Source organism: Thunnus albacares, chromosome 19 (genome assembly GCF_914725855.1).
Source record: "Thunnus albacares chromosome 19, fThuAlb1.1, whole genome shotgun sequence".
In the NCBI taxonomy this organism is placed as follows: Eukaryota; Metazoa; Chordata; class Actinopteri; order Scombriformes; family Scombridae; genus Thunnus; species Thunnus albacares.
Window position 1 is genome coordinate 21,665,322 of NC_058124.1, and position 18,188 is coordinate 21,683,509.

General features: G+C 39.0%; 2 protein-coding genes across 2 annotated transcripts; one reads left to right on the forward strand and one right to left on the reverse strand.

Annotated features, from left to right (window-relative positions):
* The first annotated feature begins 2,186 nt into the window (after positions 1 to 2,186).
* Positions 2,187 to 11,630, forward strand: si:ch73-347e22.4. The gene is made up of 3 exons (XM_044336631.1): positions 2,187 to 2,345; positions 3,839 to 4,031; positions 4,130 to 11,630. The coding sequence occupies exons 2-3, from the start codon at positions 3,964 to 3,966 to the stop codon at positions 10,983 to 10,985; spliced, it is 6,924 nt and encodes a 2,307-aa protein (XP_044192566.1). The 5' UTR covers positions 2,187 to 2,345; positions 3,839 to 3,963; the 3' UTR covers positions 10,986 to 11,630.
* A 446-nt stretch (positions 11,631 to 12,076) lies between these two features.
* On the reverse strand, positions 12,077 to 16,814 carry apoea (apolipoprotein Ea). The gene is made up of 5 exons (XM_044335821.1): positions 16,760 to 16,814; positions 15,735 to 15,797; positions 15,474 to 15,624; positions 13,649 to 13,936; positions 12,077 to 12,492 (listed from the first exon to the last, which is right to left on the reverse strand). Exons 2-5 carry the CDS (start codon positions 15,775 to 15,777, stop codon positions 12,186 to 12,188), a joined length of 789 nt encoding a protein of 262 aa, XP_044191756.1. The 5' UTR covers positions 15,778 to 15,797; positions 16,760 to 16,814; the 3' UTR covers positions 12,077 to 12,185.
* Between the last annotated feature and the right edge of the window lie 1,374 nt (positions 16,815 to 18,188).

The following is an 18,188-nucleotide window of genomic DNA, read 5'->3' on the forward strand; positions in this document are numbered from 1 at the left end:
CGATATTGTGTTGTTATTGGGGAAGTTTTATATAGGCTATATATATATAAATGTAGATACTTTAAGACTAAACCCAGCTTGGACCATTGGAAGAATGAGTTAAAACTCTTGAGTAAGTCACTGAAACTTTTTAAAGACAAAGTCCAACTTTTTTGCATTACTAGATATGTTTAAGTTAATTTGAGATAGCCTTATTTTTCTGTTTTGTTATTATTATTTATGTATTTTAGTTTCATTGGGCCATTTTTGTATTTGGTCTTGTTCTTGCTCAACCTGAGGCAGAAGGATTTTTATGTGTAACACATTAAAAATTGCCTTGTTTATTTGTTTATGACGTGTTTTCAATTCAAAAAAAACAAAACACTAACCGGACATTTTTTTTACCTTCACGTCTGACATTTTAGTGCCATTAAACGGGACATTTTTACCGCATTTTGCTGTTTAAACCCAAACCATGATCTTTTCCTAACACTAACCATGTAGTTTTGTGCCTAAACGTAAAAATGTTTTAACCCAAACAATGAGAAGGCAGATCACCCACCGCGAAAATGTTCCTCCATTTTGAAACAATTTGAATTTGACCACGTGATCACGCGCAATCAACACCGATGCGCGTAATAATTCAGTACCAACGATAAACAGACTATTGCACGGAAGAATCTTACCAATAGCCACTTCCTTATAAAATATATATTTACTCAAGTACTGTACTTTAGTACAATTATAAGGTACTTACATGCACATTTCCATTTTATCCTATTTTATACTTCTATTACATTACGTTTCAGAGGGAAATATTGACTTTTTTAAAAATAACTTTGTTTTTCAAAATGTGATTGAGGCACAGTACAAATGATTTCCTTTCTTTTTTTTGTATGGCCCTAGTATGGAGGCCGAGAACGGCTGTATTTTTTTTTTTTTTACCGTACTTTAGTAATCCAAGGAGGGTTGAATGGAAGGCAACTAGAGTTGGTTGTGGTTTCAAGTATCTACGACTAAGTCCAGTTGCCCCCAGTTCAACTCTCCTTGGACCTGGATCACTGAGAATCCTCACAGACTACTTTAGTTATCTCTTCTCTATTTAAGGTGCAGTGTGTAGAATTTAGTGGCATCTACCGGAACGGACTTGACAGAAACGGAATACAATATTCATAAGTATGTTTTAATTAGTGTATAATCACCTGAAAATAAGAATTGTTGTGTTTTTGTTACCGTGGAAGGACCCCTTTATATCTACACAGGGAGTGGGTCTTCATAATTGACATATTAATGGGAGCTGGATGGGGTGCCGCCACTCAGCCTTGCAGCCAATTTTTCCTAGTGGCCACTCGCAGTATTGCAGCGAAAAACTCCTACAGGCCAAAAAGCGTTTTTTCCCGACCATCACTGTAAAACAGACGTCTGTAAAACTGTTGACAGGACACCTCGAACTGCAAACAAGGTCAATTATAACTATTATGAATTTTGTGTTTTATATGTATATTTATATATTTGTAAAACTTTCCTCAAGCTGACAAAAGCGGTTTAAAAATCCATGACTTCATCACAACATAAAGTCTGTGGGCCGAGCAGGAATTTGCAGATGGGACCAGCAGGGGAAACATTACTGCGCATATTCATTGGGCCGCACAACGCGGAAGCAAACCCAGAAGCTAGAAACTTATTTTGGCGTATGCGCCAGCCAAGCAATTCTTATTGGACTGAATAAGTGCCATTTTCACCCGGTATCCAGCTATTATAATACATCCATGGTCATCTTCCGCAGAGCCCGCCATGTTTCTACAGTAGCCCAGAATGGACAAACTAAACACTGGTTTTTCACAAGTTTCGTAGCCACTGTAAGTTCTCCTACACGCTGGGAAGGGGAGGGTGAGGGGAGGGGTAATCAGTTGGTTGCAATCTGCAACCTCACCGCTAGATGCCACTAAATCTTGCACACTGGTTCTTTAAAGTGATCAGAAAGAAGTAAAAGAGGTTTGTAATTACTTTTTTCTTTTTTATTTATTAATTAAATACTGAATAATGTTTAGCTTAAATAGTGTCATAGAGAATTAGAAAGATATGTGTAATTTACCCTCTTTTTATGTTTTATTTATTTTGAAATGACTATTAAAAATAATCACAGAAAAATACAAACTGTTGGAAAAGACCACCTGAAGTGAGGAGGGGGAGGCGATGACGTCAGCTTCCGCTATGCTGCGGCCCCTCCTGCAGGAAAACAACCCTGGAAGCACATTTATACACAAACTGATAATGAGAGGCGGCTGATGTTTTGTTGTTGCAGCGGACAGGTAACCTGTTACAGCTGAGGATCGTCAGACGTCTGATTCTGGTTTGTGAATCCGGTAAGAACAAAGTCCAACCAGCCGGTTTAATCAAAACAGTAGCACGAAGTCTTAGCTACAAGTTTTTAGCGCACAGAGCCGATTCTCCACCAAACAGTGTGTTTAAACAGTGTGCAACATTTATTCATGTGTTTGTAGGTTTGTGAGTCATTGCTGTGTGTTCAGTTTCAACATAAACATAAATATCTCTGCACACGCCCACATTTAACCTACTGAGCTGAAACATTTTAGCACAGTGGTTCTCAAAGTGAGGTCTGGGGACCCTCAGGGGTCCTAGAGGGGGTCCCAGGGGGTCCCCAGCAAAAAAGGGGAATCATTTGTTTTCACTATAATTCCTTCTATAAGTAACATATTGACAGTATGTTTGACTATTTTGGGTTTCATACACTTTCTGTAAAACATCCAAAAGCAAAACTCTTATCAGATGGGGGTCCGTGGTCTACTTTATGTCAGTTTAGGGGTCCTTTAAGTGAAAAAGTTTGAGAACCACTGACTCAGCAGATGAACTGTTCATGTGTTCATGTGTAACATTATTATGACATCATTAAGTGACTGTTTTTGATGCTAAATAAACAGGTTTCTTCTTTTTACAAGGCAAGACATTAAGATAATATATAAAAGAAACACAAGGCAATATAAAATGACACATGTAAGAACAGTTTGAAAGGAATAAAATAAAACAAGATAAAAATGAGCTAAACTGGAATAAATGATGCCACTTTAATCAGATTATCAGCAGCATAACTTAATAATAAAAATCAGTTATTACACATTTACTGTGTTGTGACTTTTTGTAGAGATAGTGTTGATTAAAGCAACAATACAAAACATCTCAGTTTTATGAACTTACACATTGTCTCTGTTCTGTGAGTCAGTTGTGTGACTTTGAATGGAGGATGCAAAGGAAATCAATAGTTTTTATTTTCACCCATTCCTCCTAAACTTTAAAACATTAACATGACTGTGATATGCAATATTAACATCCATTTTTTAATTATTATTCTAGAGTATACTTATGCCTTTATTACACTGCAGAAAATGAGGGGAATGACGTGCAACAAAGGTCAGACTTGAGCAGCACCTTAATCTTTGGCCACCATGCAGGATGCCTCTTTGATCCAATATTACGATAACGCAGTCCTGCTCTGATTTTCAACATTTCCCACACTAGCCAACAACCAGAGATATTCAATAGCCACCAAGGTACAAGCGGTAACAAAATCTCTGTTGTTTTGTACAGTATCGTCACATTGTCCACCCCCAATCCAGAACATCATGCATGACCAAATCAATTACACATTGAGTGCAGTGTAATTACTGGTGTATAAAGATATGAGGCAAAGTTTGTGATCTTGTGATACTGGGACAACCAGGGTAATTTTTTTTCCAAGGGGCAATTTTTGCATCTTCATGTCAGTGGAGCAGACAACACTTTTGTTGTTTTGTTTTGAGTGCAAATATACATCCTCTTCTGTTTTATTCTGTGACATCAGGTGGATATCCTGTCTTTAATCATCCCGGTGGAGCGATGTGATGAGAGCAGCTGGTCGGACGTCTGATATGCTGAGACTGAAACACAGTAAACAACTCGTGAAGAGACTCAAGATGGAGCACAGAGATGACTGCATCACTTCCACAGTCCACAAGGTTTTCACAAATCCTGTTTAGAAAACTACTGACGGAGAGGTGAGTTTGAACATTAGCAGTATTTCTTAGGGTGTTTTTGTTTCAAATGTGCTGACTTATCTTCTGTGTTTGATTTCTTTCATTTCATTTAATTGCAGAATGAATAACATGGAAAGAAACACTGAAACACTGTCCAACACCAGGGCTGAAGAGGTACCTGATTTGGTGAAACCTGCAGCTGATTCTCATCCAGCCTGCCCGATGGACACTCAAACACAAAACACAGGCTGTAGAGACGATGCTGTCAGAGATGATCGTGGAAACGCAACTGCTCTTGGAACAGACACTGAAAGCCAATCTGTAAACGACAAGGTTGGTGTAACTACATCTACATACATTGTAGAGAGCGAGGAGGAGAAAACGCGGTATCACTCGGTTCTTCATCAAATGCAGCAGCAGCAGAAACTCAAACCTGGCCGACGCTTCAAAAAGAAAGCCCTCATGAAAATGGCCAAACTGTTTGTAATTGCCAAAGAATGGGACTCAGAGATAATTGAAACATCAGAAGTGAAATATTCAAATGGACCTTTATCAGAACCTGAACCATCAGTGTTAAACCAGAAAGAGGAAACATTCACATCTTCAGTTACATCTCACAGTAACACAATTGTCACAAAATCTCCAGAAGTCGGAAGGAGTGATTGTGATAAAGAAACTTTTTTCCCAGCTGTCTCAGCAGACGTGACATTTTCAGGTCAAACAGCAGCACCACAAGTGACATTAAAGAAAAAGAGTAGAACACCTTCCACCAGCAAAAAACAAGCAAAAGAAGACTGTAGTACATCCACAAATTTGCTTGATGTACCTGATTTGAACCAAGAAGTCTCAGAGCATTCCAGGTTAATAACGGCACCAAAAGTGCAAAGGAAAGCAAGGAAAGTTAGCTCAGTGACTTTCAACGAAGATACAAAAATCACATGTGATAACAGTGAAATGGCAATAAATAGTCCAGCAGCAATATCCAGTGTTGATTTATCGAAAACACAAACCTCTAAATGGAGAAAAAAGAGCCCAACATCTTCTGTTAAAAAGAGAACCAAACAAAAACATTTACCTCAGACATTAACAGATTGTAACGCCATGATGCCACAGGGTGTCAGCGAAGGTTTCTTGGTGTCAGATGTCACTCAAAAGGATGAAAACGAAGCATTGTGCACGTCAGCTGCAAAAATATACAGCAAGGATCCACCTGGAACGAAGTTGAAAAAGAAAGCTGGACGAACATTCAGAAAAAAGGCGTTAATGTCAAAAGATAAACAGTTTGTTCAGGATGCAGAAATAACCCGTGACAGTAAAAAGAGTGTCACATGTAAAGTAGATGTTCTGTCTTACCAGCAGACATCTCTGTCTCAGGTTTCGTCCAGAGGAAAGAAAAGGAAGAAAGAGGTGATGTCAAAAGCTTCTAAGAGAAGGTCGACTGAAAAGCAAGTCTCACAGTTAAAGTCTGCTGAAACTACGGATGTAACAGAAGACTCAGCAGGTGTTTCCCCTAACGATGAGATATCATTTCAAGTTCAACACTGGGACTGCGGTGTACCAAACACGGAGGTTAAAACTAGACATCCAAAGACTTTAAAGAAAGTCAGGAAAAAGAGAATTCATACATCTAAACCAAAATGCAAAAAGGGACAACAAGCTGTTCAGCTGCTTTCAGCAGAAGATATTTCTCTGCAGAAACAAAATGAAACAGCCCTTGAGAAAGAAATTACAGACATTTCAACTTCACAGCTTCAAAACCCACAAAAACACACTGCTAACAATAAAAAATACAAAGCAGAGCCTGTGAATGTACCTGTATCTGAACCTGCAATGAACCAATGTGCAGCTTCTGAATTCCTAATGCAGATGTCTGATATTAAGACTGAACCAGCCTGTGAACCAGTGACTCAGCCATTAACTAAAAAGAGAGATTCAAAGAAGAGCAGACAACAAAAGAGGCCGATACAAAGCGCAAAGAATACAATAACTTTAAATGCCCCTATTAAAGAGGAGAGTGATTATTCTGATATTCAGGGTGGCACATTCAGTCAAGAGCAACAGGTAAGCCAGGAAACAACCAGGGGGAATAATCCTGAGAAACCACTTAAAGGTCAAAGAAAACTGAAGAAGGTAGAAGACGAAGCTAGTGAGCAAACTATGAATCCTGATTTAAATATTAAATGTGAAGTGCACACGTTAAACCAGCTGGATTCTCCTCCGATACATATAAAAAAGGAATCAGATGAGAGACATATCTCGCCCATAAAAACTCAACCATGCAGGAAAAGGAAACTCCCAAGAGAATACAGAGATGATACCAAGAAACCCACCACACTGATATTTGTTCGTGGCAGTGAAGGAGAACTGCCATGTGGTGACAAGATCAATAATAAAGCAGAAGAGGATGAAGAAAATTTAGGATCATCAGTAACTGGTAAAGCTCTGGAGACAGCTCTCAAAACGCTGAAGCAAACAGGGAGAAGGAAGAAGGTTAAACCGGAGCCTGACAACACTTTCTTGGAAAACCTGCAAAGAAATAAAACAAAATGCAAGAGATTAAAGCAGAGAAAAGTGACATCTTGCAGTTTAGGAGTCAATGATGTGATTCAGGGAGTAACTGCACAGCCTGAAGAGATTTTAATTAGTTATTTGAAAGATATGAAACGCTCACAGGTTTCAAAATGCAGGCGCACCAGGGCAGTTAAAAAGGAGCCAGTGGTGGATGAAGCAGTGGTGAAAAATGGTAATATGTTAGATGAAGTTCTGAATGTTCAAGACAACGTCACAAACCCACCGAATGAAAATCCACAAGATGTGAAAATAACCGGAAATCAAGAGGAGACGATGAATGTGCCGAAGGAGGAGCAGCTGATATCTGACAGAATAGAGGCAGCAAATCCTGAAAATATGAAAAAATTCAAAGGCAAAAAGAAACATGTGGTGGGAAGAAGATGTCCAGCCTTAGTTGAGGAAAATGTAAAAGTGGCTGGTGAAGTCCAAAGTGTTGAAAATGGCCTTACATCCCCGTCTTTGCATGAAAATGTGCCAGAAAATATAAAAGCTAAAAGAAAGAGGGAAGGTAAAAGAGAAGAGCAGAGGCTTGCATCAGATCATTCAGGTGAGGGATGTAATATTGTTCCAAATCCTGCCAACGCTAGTTTAAATAAAAACATACAAGAAAAAGTGAAAGAGAAGGGTAAGAGAAGTAAAAGAGTAAAACCAGAGCTGTGTACTGTCGAGGATAACAAAGATGTAAAATTAGAACCTGAAGATGATATCTTTGCTTCTTTTGGAGGTCAAATAAAAGAAAGTCCAGAAATCACAGAAACAGGATCAAATGAGAAGATCCTACAAGGAAATCAAAGAGCGAGCCGCAAACACAAGACGAAATCCTCTGCTGCCGTGTTATTAGAGGACACGTCACAGACGGAAGATGTGGTATCAGATTTGAAAAATGCCCTGAAAGTTTCTTTTGAGTTTGACTGTGAGGCTCCAAAGTCAGAATTGACAGGGAGGGAAAATATTAAGAGCAAGGTGATGACAAAATGCAAGTTTGGACAAACAGCAAAGAAAAAGGCATTAATGGGACCACCAAAATCTAGTGAACAGCCTGAAAGTGATACAGGAGTTCCTGTGAACCAAGAAATCTGCAACAAACCAAAGATGACGTGCAAACGTGGGAAAGGAAAAGCACCTGCGAGGTCTGGTAAAGCATCAAAAGCTGTTAAAATGGAAGATGCAGTCTCTTCAATCCACCACACAGCCATTACGGATTTAAATACTGTTAAACAAGAACATGATGAAAGCAAAATATCAGAGCTAACATCAGAGGCGGCATCACCATTTCAGGATGAAATCAGCCCGACTGAATCAGCTGTTTCTGCTGGAAATACAAAAATGAAAACCACACGGAAGACACGAAGGAATAAAACTGCATGGTATCCAAAAAAGAAGCTAAAGCAACATCAGATTCATGCATCTTTTGAGTCATCTGTGTCACCTTTTTTATTTTATCCCTGTAATTCTTTAACAGATGATGAAATGATCGATCTCAAGCTGAAAGATGAAAATGACGACGTTACACAAAGAAACACTGTGCAGCCACTGAGCAGCGATCATGCAGCCAACACTCGCGTCAAACTCGCGTCCAAACTTAAAAACTATGACCCTCTACCTCAAAAACTGAAACCACAAAAACCCCTTAAATGCTTCTTTTGTGGTCGCTCATTTCAACACATCTCAGCGTTCACGGTACACAAGCGCATTCACACGGGAGAAAAACCTTACAGATGCACAACATGTGGCAAGAGATTTGCTCACATTTCCCAACTCAACCTGCATTCAAAAATCCACACTGAGTCACCTGCGGTTTGTTGCCCATGTTGTGACCAGAAATTTAAAAGTAAAGATGAACTGATTGTTCATTTTGTTATTCATGTGAAAGACATAAAGAGCTCAAATGTGACTGAAGATGCACATAACCAGCAGGTGGATGATTGTCTTGACTCTCCAGTCACTTCCAGCCACAATAAGCCTTTCAGGTGTTCAATTTGTTGTAAAGAGTTCATCAGCAGAGCAACGTTTAAGATGCACGGACGAACACACGGTGGAAAGCCACACACCTGCTCTGTCTGTGGGAAAAAGTTTTGCAAGCCTTCAAGTCTGAATGTTCATGAAAAGACTCACTGGCCTGTAAAACCGTATTCTTGCTCCGTGTGTTGTACAGGTTTCATCAAGCTTCGGGAGCTTAAACATCACTCTGAGATGCACTCAGGAGTCACGCCTTTCTCCTGTGCCAGATGTGAAAAAGCCTTCGGGAGCTTTGCTTTGTTACGCTCACATCAAGCATCTGAAGTTTGCTCTGAGAAACGAGACTCCGCTGAGGGAAATCAAGTTGATATGAAGGGATTCTTGTTTTCTCAGGGCGTTGAAGGACAAATTTTCACTCCTGTGTATTTTAAATGTCCAATATGCAAGCAAATTCACCGTCACTGGTGCCAGCATGTTCTGCATTTACAAACACACTATCAAAGCAAGTCTTACACTTGTGAGACATGTGGGCAAGAGTATGAGCATGCGTCTGACATGAGAAGTCACTGCAGTGTTTGCTGCAGAACAAGTGGAGAGGAGAGGGCGTGTAGATCCTCCCTGTCCGAGATCTGGAAGGAACCAGAAGCTCCAAAAAATCAGGCCAGTGAACCTCTACATGAGGACCAGAAGGATCAAATGTCCTTCTCACCTCAAGTGGAAACAGAAGAGAGGGCATGTGGATCCTCCCTGTCCAAGATCTGGAAAGAAATAGAAGCTCCACAGAGTCAGGGGAGTGAACCCTCACATAAGGACCAGAAGAGTCAAACGTCCTTTTCACCTCAAGTGGAAACAGGAGAGGAGAGGGCATGTGGATCCTCCCCATCTGAGATCTGGAAGGAACCAGAAGCTCCACAGAGTCTGGGGAGTGAACCTCCACATGAAGACCAGAAGAGTCAAATGTCCTTTTCACCTCAAGTGGAAACAGGAGAGGAGAGGGCGTGTGGATCCTCCCCATCTGAGATCTGGAAGGAACCAGAAGCTCCACAGAGTCTGGGGAGTGAACCTCCACATGAAGACCAGAAGAGTCAAACGTCCTTTTCACTTGAAGTGGAAACAGATGAAAAAGAGGTCACGGACATGCAATCACCACCGCCATCGCCAAGCAACTCCAGTCCGTCTGTAAATGACGACTTTGACATCAGTGTTCCATCTCCGAACCCTGGTGGCAAGTTTTCTGATGCAGGAGACGATCAAACAACTCGACAGCCCTCCAGATTTCACCCACAGTCATTAATTCGGAGGCATTGTGGCAGATACTCATGCGGACACCGTGGAAAGTCCTTTAACCGTTGGAACAAGCTGTGGCTGCATCAGCTTTCACACCGACGAACAGTCAGACCTTTCTGCTGCAGCCAGTGTGATCTGGAGTTTCGCTTCCTGGGTTCGTACATCGATCACCTGCGGGAACACGCAGCCCAGATGCCCTACGCATGTCCTTTATGTCTTCACACCTTTTCCAGTGACGAAAACTTGAGCGCTCACATCTTTGAATGTCACAAACAGGATGACGGTATGAAATGTAGCACATGTGGAAAGAGTTTTTCCAGCCTGAGACACTTGAAGAAACACAAGCTGCTACACAAAGGAGCTGGTTCACATTTCTGCCTCCCTTGTAACACCTCATTCTCACATATCAGTGCTTTAAAGACTCACCTGAAGACTCACAGGACACGTCTCAATGTCCCTCAGCCTGCAGGGCTTGTTGAGCCATTTTTATTTCCCTATCACTGCAGGAAATGCACGGCAAAGTTCTCGAGCACAGATCTCCTTCAGGCGCATCAGGTTTGCCATTTCACTGTGGGGGAAAAGCCGGGCGGCCCTCCAGAGAGCGTCGCCTCTTGCATTCCCAGCAGAGCCCAGGAAGACATGCGACAACAGAGAGACGTTTCAGAGCCGTCTCAGCGAACACGACGTCTTCCAGTGAGCAATAAAAAACACCTGTTTAGGTACCCTCACCCAGATCGCCTTTATGTCGTACCTGTCGTCTCCTCAGAGCCGCCCGTTGTCATTTCAGATACAGAAGAGGAACAAAGTCCATCCATCACTGCCAGCGACACAATGTCGTCTGCCTCTCCTCAAGGACAACCAGCTCCAAATACCTCAAATATACCTCAATCCTCAGCTGTTCCTGTACTTGGAGACATGGATGAACATGAAACAGGCAGCACACATCAGCAACTTCAGGATCAGTATCAGGATGCATTGAAGGATATAACCGATATCGGTGGCTGCGATAGCGATTCAGCTGAACTTGAACCACTTTGTATGATACTCAAGGAGAACGAGTCTGTGGACGACGCCCACAACTGTGCAATTTGTACAGAAGCATTTACAGACATCTCAAAGCTGCATGAACATTACATAGATCATGCCAAAGGGATGTAGAAGCTTAAAGTGTAGGGTCCGGTTTCAGAGACATGAATGCCTTTTAATGGTTTTATAACGATTTATGGAAAAGAAAATCTTGAATGTAAGCTTTTATTTATGTAGGTCTACAGTTATTCCTTTATTGAGGCTGTGTAACTTTTATTTTTGGTAACACATCACACTCAAAGGTTTGTGACAAAATCTGTTGCTGCAGTAAACATTTTAGAGATTATATTTTTAAAGGAAAACAAACAAGTACTGCTGCTCTGATATTCTGCTACTGAATCACAAAGTTTACTGTTTTACTGATTACACCTTTTCTACCTGTTGATATGGTGCTTTACTGTTTGTTACGTATATTTTGAGATATTTTAATGCAAATACTGTATGTATACTGTAGAGCAGTTTTTTTAGTGTGTGTATTTTTTTACTCTGAATACATAATTTTTTTTTATATCTTATCATTCAGGCTGTAGTCTGATGATTGAACCTCATCAGTGTTTGATTTATACATTTCAGTTGAGATTCTTTTTAACTTCCATTAATGTGAACATCTCAGTGTTTTTGGTGTATAACACTTTATATTCTGTCTTTTAAGGGCAGTGAACGTGGTCAGAGACTGAACACACAGAAACCATAAATGTCAAATATATTCATGTGAACCTGTTGATCTGTAAAAAAAAATCTTTATCGATCTTTTGTAATAGTTTTTCAGTAAAAATGGACACAACTGTGATTTTGCTTTGGTCGTATTTTTTTTAGCTCCTGTCATACATCTTATTACTGTGTTGAATTTTATGTAAGATTTAATATTTTTATTATATTATTGCATTTTGAAAATTATCCTAATGAAAAAATGTAGAAAAATGAAACAATTCTGGTTAAAATTGTCTATTTTTTGCTTTTAGCCAAATCTCCATTTTCTAATCCCTACACATAGTGACTTTAATAAGTTATTGGATGCAAATAATAAAGGCAGTTTAGTCAAGATCAATTACAAACAAGCATGTAAATGTGTTTGAGCACATACATCATGATCAGTGATTTTCTACACACATGTGAACTGTTGTTTCTGTTCAGGTGCCTTAAGTGACAACAAACAACTTCCCTTTTATAGCTGAGTATCTTTATTCATGTTTTAAAACTCTTTACAAACCAGCTTTTTGGATACAGAAAGCGATGGATAAGCAGACAGTCCAGACACTTTGATGACAGTGTTTACACATTGTCACTGATCATGGAGACGTAAGGCTGAAACCAGTTGCGGACCTCCTCCATCTTCTCCTCCAGGGTGGAGCGCAGATTTCCAGTGGTTTTCTCGAAGCGCTCCCTGATGTCCTCGGTTGAGATCTCGAGCTTGTCCTTGATGTTTTCCACCTGCGTCTTCAGCAGACTGTTCAGGGTGGTGATCTTTGCCTGGGCGTTGTCACGCACTTGAGAGAAATAAGGGTCGAAACGTGTCCTCATCTCCTCCATGTTGTCTGAGGTGCGGGATCCGAGTTCCTCAAAATAGTCAGCGACTTGTCTGAGAAAAGGACAGAACAGTTCACATTGAAGTCATACTTTGTTCTTTAATTGAGGATTTCCATTTGATGCCACTTCATACTTCTACAATTCAGAGGGAAACATCACCTTCAACTCATCACTACATTCATATCTCAGCTGTAGTTTCTTTACAAGTTAATATTTTACAAACCAACCCTTTTATCAAGGCGAGGCGAGTTTATTTGTGTAGCGCATTTCAACAACAAGGCATTTCAAGGTGCTTTACGTAAAAGGCATCAAGAAAGAACATAAAAGCAACACAAGGCAGTGTAAAAAGACATTTAAATACAATTAAGCCTATAAATTGTTGCAAAAATGTAGATTACACTACCCAACAGTATGAAAAGTAAGTTTAAATTACATTAGTTACAAATAACTGTATGTCAGCAGGGCTGTAGTCCAGATTTTAGAAAAACTGAGGTCATAAATCCAAATTGCCCCCCTTCATTATTTCTGTTTACTTATTTAACTGTTCAATTATATTTCCGGTAAATTTGATCTCCACACATTATTGGTCTAAATGCTATTTAAAAGCCATTTCCATTCTGTCAGGATGTAATATATTTTAATTTAAGAATAGTTTTGCTTAAAAACAGCCAAATTAATAGAAAAAAAACAATGCTGCAGACATGATCTCGGCATCATCAGTGGTGTTTACAGTCCTGTGCATGATTGAGTTTTATTTTAGCTTACTGACAACATTTAATATGTTTAATTAAAAGAACTTTCTAGACCAAGTCCTGGACTTATTTTGAGCACAGTAAACTGGTGTTTTCATAGTCCATCAGCCTTTATCAAGACAGAGTCAGGCATTTAATGTTTGATATTAAGAAATATTAGAAAATAGGAACTAAAAAAATAGAAAATTTGAGCATCAAAAGTATCATAAACATCAAAAGAAGAATTCAAATATATAGAATATTTGTCTCATAAATGTAAAAAAAAGCATTTAGTTAAAAGCTTTTTTCTGTTAAATTTGCAGTATTTGAGAAAGTACCTACAAAATTACACAAATTTTCTGATGAGATCCACCAAGAAGAGCTCAATAAAACTCAATAAAGCAATCAAACGTCTTTTAAATAGTTAGTAAACTTATCTGTGGTCACCTCTCTGCCTCAGTCCAGGGTTTCACTCACCTCTTGATCTCTGCGGTGTCCTTGTTGAGGCGTTTCTTCATCTTGCGGGTGTAGGTGGAGACCCTGGCTCTGACGTCATCGACGTTCTGCTCCATCATGGTCTGCAGCTCCTGGGTGTACTTGTCCATCTGCTCCTTGGCCTCTGTCATGTGGTCGCGGAGTTTGTCACCCAGAAGCTTCAGGTCTTGACCCAGACGTTCTGCAGACTCCTGAGTGTAGGGGGCCAGCTTGGACTGCACGTCGTCCTTGTACATGGCCAGTTCTGACATGCTGTCCTGGATCAGGGTGCTGACGGAGGGCGAGAAAGATGAGTTTAAAGATCTTATTGGTGTTTTATTAGTTCCCCTCCACTCAAAAAATGTGCTTATTGTTGCTTTACTGGACTGTTTTCACATTTATCTGCTGAAAGTGGAAAAAGTTTCTTGGGTTTAACTTAAATCTGAGTTTTCTACAAGCAAGCTTTGATCTATCTGTAGGAGCTGTGTTTGTACTGAACCACTCTATGTCCAAGTAATCAATATAGAAATCAAAGATCTATCAGTAGCTGAGCCTAAATCAGTAAAAGTCAGAAAAGTGGACTTGAGACTGTAGTGAACCTCGGGCCTCAGTCAGCAGCTCTCTACATGTCTCACCTCACTGCAACAAGCTGCTTGACCTCGTCACACTCAGCTGAGTCACAATGTGTCTTCATAACCAAACAGCACTTTGTTTATGTTTGTGAATAAGATTAAATGCAACAAACTGGGATCAGTCTGACAAGAACACAAAGATCCAGATAAAAACTGCTTTTTTATAGTTACAGAGTTAACGGGGCTGGAGGAAGGATTCAGATCCTTTACTTAAACTATTTACTCAAGTACTGTACTTAAGTACACTTTTACAGTACTTCTACTTTACTTGAGTATTTTCATTTTATGCAATAATACTGCATAAATTATATGATATGATACATCCACTCCACTACATTTCCAAGGGAAATATTGTAATTTCTCCACTACATCTATTTGACAGCTTTAGATACTTAAAATTCAATTTTACATAAAACAACATAATTATAAGATACATTAAACCAGTGGTTCCCAAACTTTTTGAATTGTGTGTGTTTACAAAAAATGTATGTGCATCTCTTTATCATGTTTCAGATGTCTCTGAATTGTTTTCACTTCCACCAAAGAGAGATTTCCACTCACATGGATTCAAATAAATAAATCCTTGAGGCCAAAAGAGGTAAAGTTCTCCAGTATTTCACAAAAATGCAAAGATTAAAGAAAAATTGTCCAAATTTAATCCAGTTATCCAGTTAATCCTGTTATGTAACAGAACTTTGTTTTTCTTCTTTCCTATCTAATCTATCATCAGCTACAGCAATAAATAATGCTGCTTATTCATTGACTCATCAGTATTAACAATATACTTTGTTACTTATTTATTTAATATATCAGTCACAGCCTGAATTTATCTAAAAGAAAGTCACAGTGTAAATTTAAAATGTTGGAGCCTGCACACTGAGGAACCTGAACTGTCTTGAACCAGTTTACCTCCAGTTGGACTTAAGATTTTGTTGGTTTTAAACACATCAGATAAACAAGAGTGAGTGCAGTGATCCTTCACTATATCTGACTAAATTTAAAATTACTTGAGCAGTCGGTGAAGCTTTAAACACTTATAATTTTACAAATATTCGAGAAAAGTGTGATCTGTAGACACAACACTGTAGACAGGTCTGTCAATTTACGGCACCTAAAGTCTATCATGTATTAATATTGTGACATAGAGGTCATAAAAGGTCACACCTATGTAAGTCAGATACAGATATTGAACTCACTCCAGTTCTCTGCTGATCTGCGAGCTCTTGATGTTCTGCACCAGGTCGTCGGCCTTTGTGTTCAGATCTGTGAAATAATCCTTAAACTTGTCGACCGTCAACTCCCAGGAGCTCATCCAGTCATCCTGAGCAATACTTCTTGCATGGCAGCCTGGTTTTGGAAAGAAAAAACAAACACATTTCAGAGTCTTAACAGAACTGACACTTTAAAATAAAACCAGAGTAAAAGTCTCTGATGAGGGATCTGAATGATGAACTCACCTGAGGCGATTGCCAGCGCGAGGATTACTGCAAAGACCTTCATGATGATCAGAAAAAGGACACCTGGAATGATAAAAGAGTTCAAATTATTTATTTATTTGCTTCCAAAAAGAGATGAGACACTTGAAAATTGTTGTCTTGCGAATCATATTAATATACACTTTTGTTAAAGCTGAAACAATTAGTCAAATAATTTAGTTGATCATCAGAAAGTTAATCAGTGAATCAGTTAATCAGTGAAGCTCAAACATCCAACTAAAGTTATATATAATAAGTAAAACATATTTGAGTGGAGGAGGACTTTAAGTATTCAGGGTCCAAATTGGGTCAATCCTGAGATCAGAGCACATCGAGGCCGTATTCATGACCAGAAGAGCAAAAACAAAGTTTATTTGTCACTTGAAACATTAAAATGATTCTTTGCTAAGGTTGAGCAGAGATGTACTCTATCTATACGAGCTCTGTTTGTACTGAACCATTCCATGTCCAAGTAATCAATGTAGAAAAGATCTATCGATAGCTGAGACTTAATCAATAAAAGTCAGAAAAGCGGACTTGGGACTGTACTGCAACGTTCGTCATTTTTCCAGCAAAAATGCCAGAAATGTCACCTCTCCAATGTGACTATTTGATGCTTCTTTGCGTCATATATGACAACAAATTGAATTTTCCTCATTTTTGGACTTTTGGTGAAATAAAACACCACTTTTGAAAATTGTGTAAATTGTGACGAGCATTTCTCTAACATCTTATAGATAAGGATTAATCAAGAAAATAATTGGCAGATTTGTTTTAAAAAAACTGAAATTACAGAACATTTTTTTTGTGATATAAAGTGAAAGTGATAAACTTTCAGAGTTCAGGCTCAAGCAGAGTTTTCTTTTTATTCAAACTATACATCTTGTACAACAAATCATTACAAACATTTAACATATAAAAAGTAATTATTGAGAAGATCAGCCATGAAAGATTCATGGTAACATCATTTTTTAGGAGAACAGAAGTATAAAATGTCAGCATCTTACCTCGGTGATCCTGATGTGGGACGTCTGTGAAACTGACTGAGCTTGTCACTCAGTATTTATACATGTTAGGTGGCTTTGATCCGATCCAATAAATGTCACAAGGATCGCTGACCTGCGTCCGAAGTTCCCAGCATGAACTGTGTTGTTGTCACCTTTTATTGCTGTGTGTGTGTTTTTTTTGGCTCCACGTCGCACACTGAAAGTACACATAGAAGCACAGGTCAGAAATTTGGATCAACCAAAAATATCTGATCAGAGTCTATAATGGATTCAGACCTCAGATCAGTTTGTGTTCAGGACTCAGTTCTGTGTTTGAGATGTGGTTTTCTGCATTTAAAAATGTGCAATCAGATAAACAGAAAAAAATTGGATTCTTACACTCAGCTTGTTTGTCACAAACAGAGTGCTGTTTATGGAGCGACAGGGAGACATCCAAAGGTCTCTCATCGTCTGCGGGATGAGGTTCATAGTCTGCTTTAACGACGGCTGACGACATTTATACAACTTTCAAAAGATGGGAAACCTTCCAATATTCCAATATGCTGCCTTTAAAACAGATTGGGATAATCATTAATAACTTTATTGTCTTCAAATAAAATTACTAGTTTACTTTTGGCCTTACTTTTGGCAGAAATACAGACAGGTATAATGCACTATAAGTGTAACATATGAATGCTTTCAGTGCATGAATGTTTCTCTGTTTGTGACTGAAGCAGTGTTTTCCAACCTGGTTGTCGGGATCAAAGGGGACACAAGTAGAAAAAATATATTTCTGCCACACAAAATTATATTTATTTTAAAGATTCCTTCTAACATTTGCTTTTTATCTAATAAATTAGATAATAGATAACAGATAGTAATTTGACCCCATCAGTTTACTAAAAGTTATTCAAAAGAGAAAAAAATCACTAAAGGGTCACCAGTAAAACAGACTGGGAACCACACGGCTGAGGCAACAAGACTGTGTTTTTATCTGTGTATTCAGAATATTTGAAATGCTAATGTTTTCCTGAACTTACGGCCTTAAAGGCTGTGATGCAACTCCGTTTGTTACATGATGTACAGGTAAAACAGTAGCATCATCATCATTATCATCATAAAGTCAGTACAGTGGAAAAATTATGATGCAATATCAAATTTATGGGGCTGGAGCTGTGGTTCAGGAGCAGGTCATGCATTGATTAGAAAGTTGGCGGTTTGATCCTCCACATGTTAAAGTGTCGTTGGGCAAGATATTGAACCTCAAATTGTGATGATTGTGCCGGTAGGTTGCATGGTAGCTCGCTGCCATCGGCATGTGAGTGTGAATGGATGAATGAGCAGCAGAAACATTGCACAGATGTAAATGCAGCCATTTACCATTTTATTCAGGTGATTAGAGATTTTTTGGTGGAAATCTCTTCTCAACTTTTTTCAAACCATTTTTCAA

What these genes read in the sequence shown, in the direction of transcription:
- si:ch73-347e22.4 (XM_044336631.1), top strand. Translation starts at nt 3,964, where the DNA reads ATGACTGCATCACTTCCACAGTCCACAAGGTTTTCACAAATCCTGTTT. An exon ending in AGAAAACTACTGACGGAGAG is followed by an intron (nt 4,032 to 4,129) that starts GTGAGTTTGAAC and finishes ATTTAATTGCAG; the next exon opens with AATGAATAACATGGAAAGAA.
- apoea (XM_044335821.1), bottom strand. Translation starts at nt 15,777, where the DNA reads ATGAAGGTCTTTGCAGTAATCCTCGCGCTGGCAATCGCCTCAG. An exon ending in CGCGCTGGCAATCGCCTCAG is followed by an intron (nt 15,625 to 15,734) that starts GTGAGTTCATCA and finishes TTCCAAAACCAG; the next exon opens with GCTGCCATGCAAGAAGTATT. An exon ending in CAGATCAGCAGAGAACTGGA is followed by an intron (nt 13,937 to 15,473) that starts GTGAGTTCAATA and finishes GCCCTCCGTCAG; the next exon opens with CACCCTGATCCAGGACAGCA.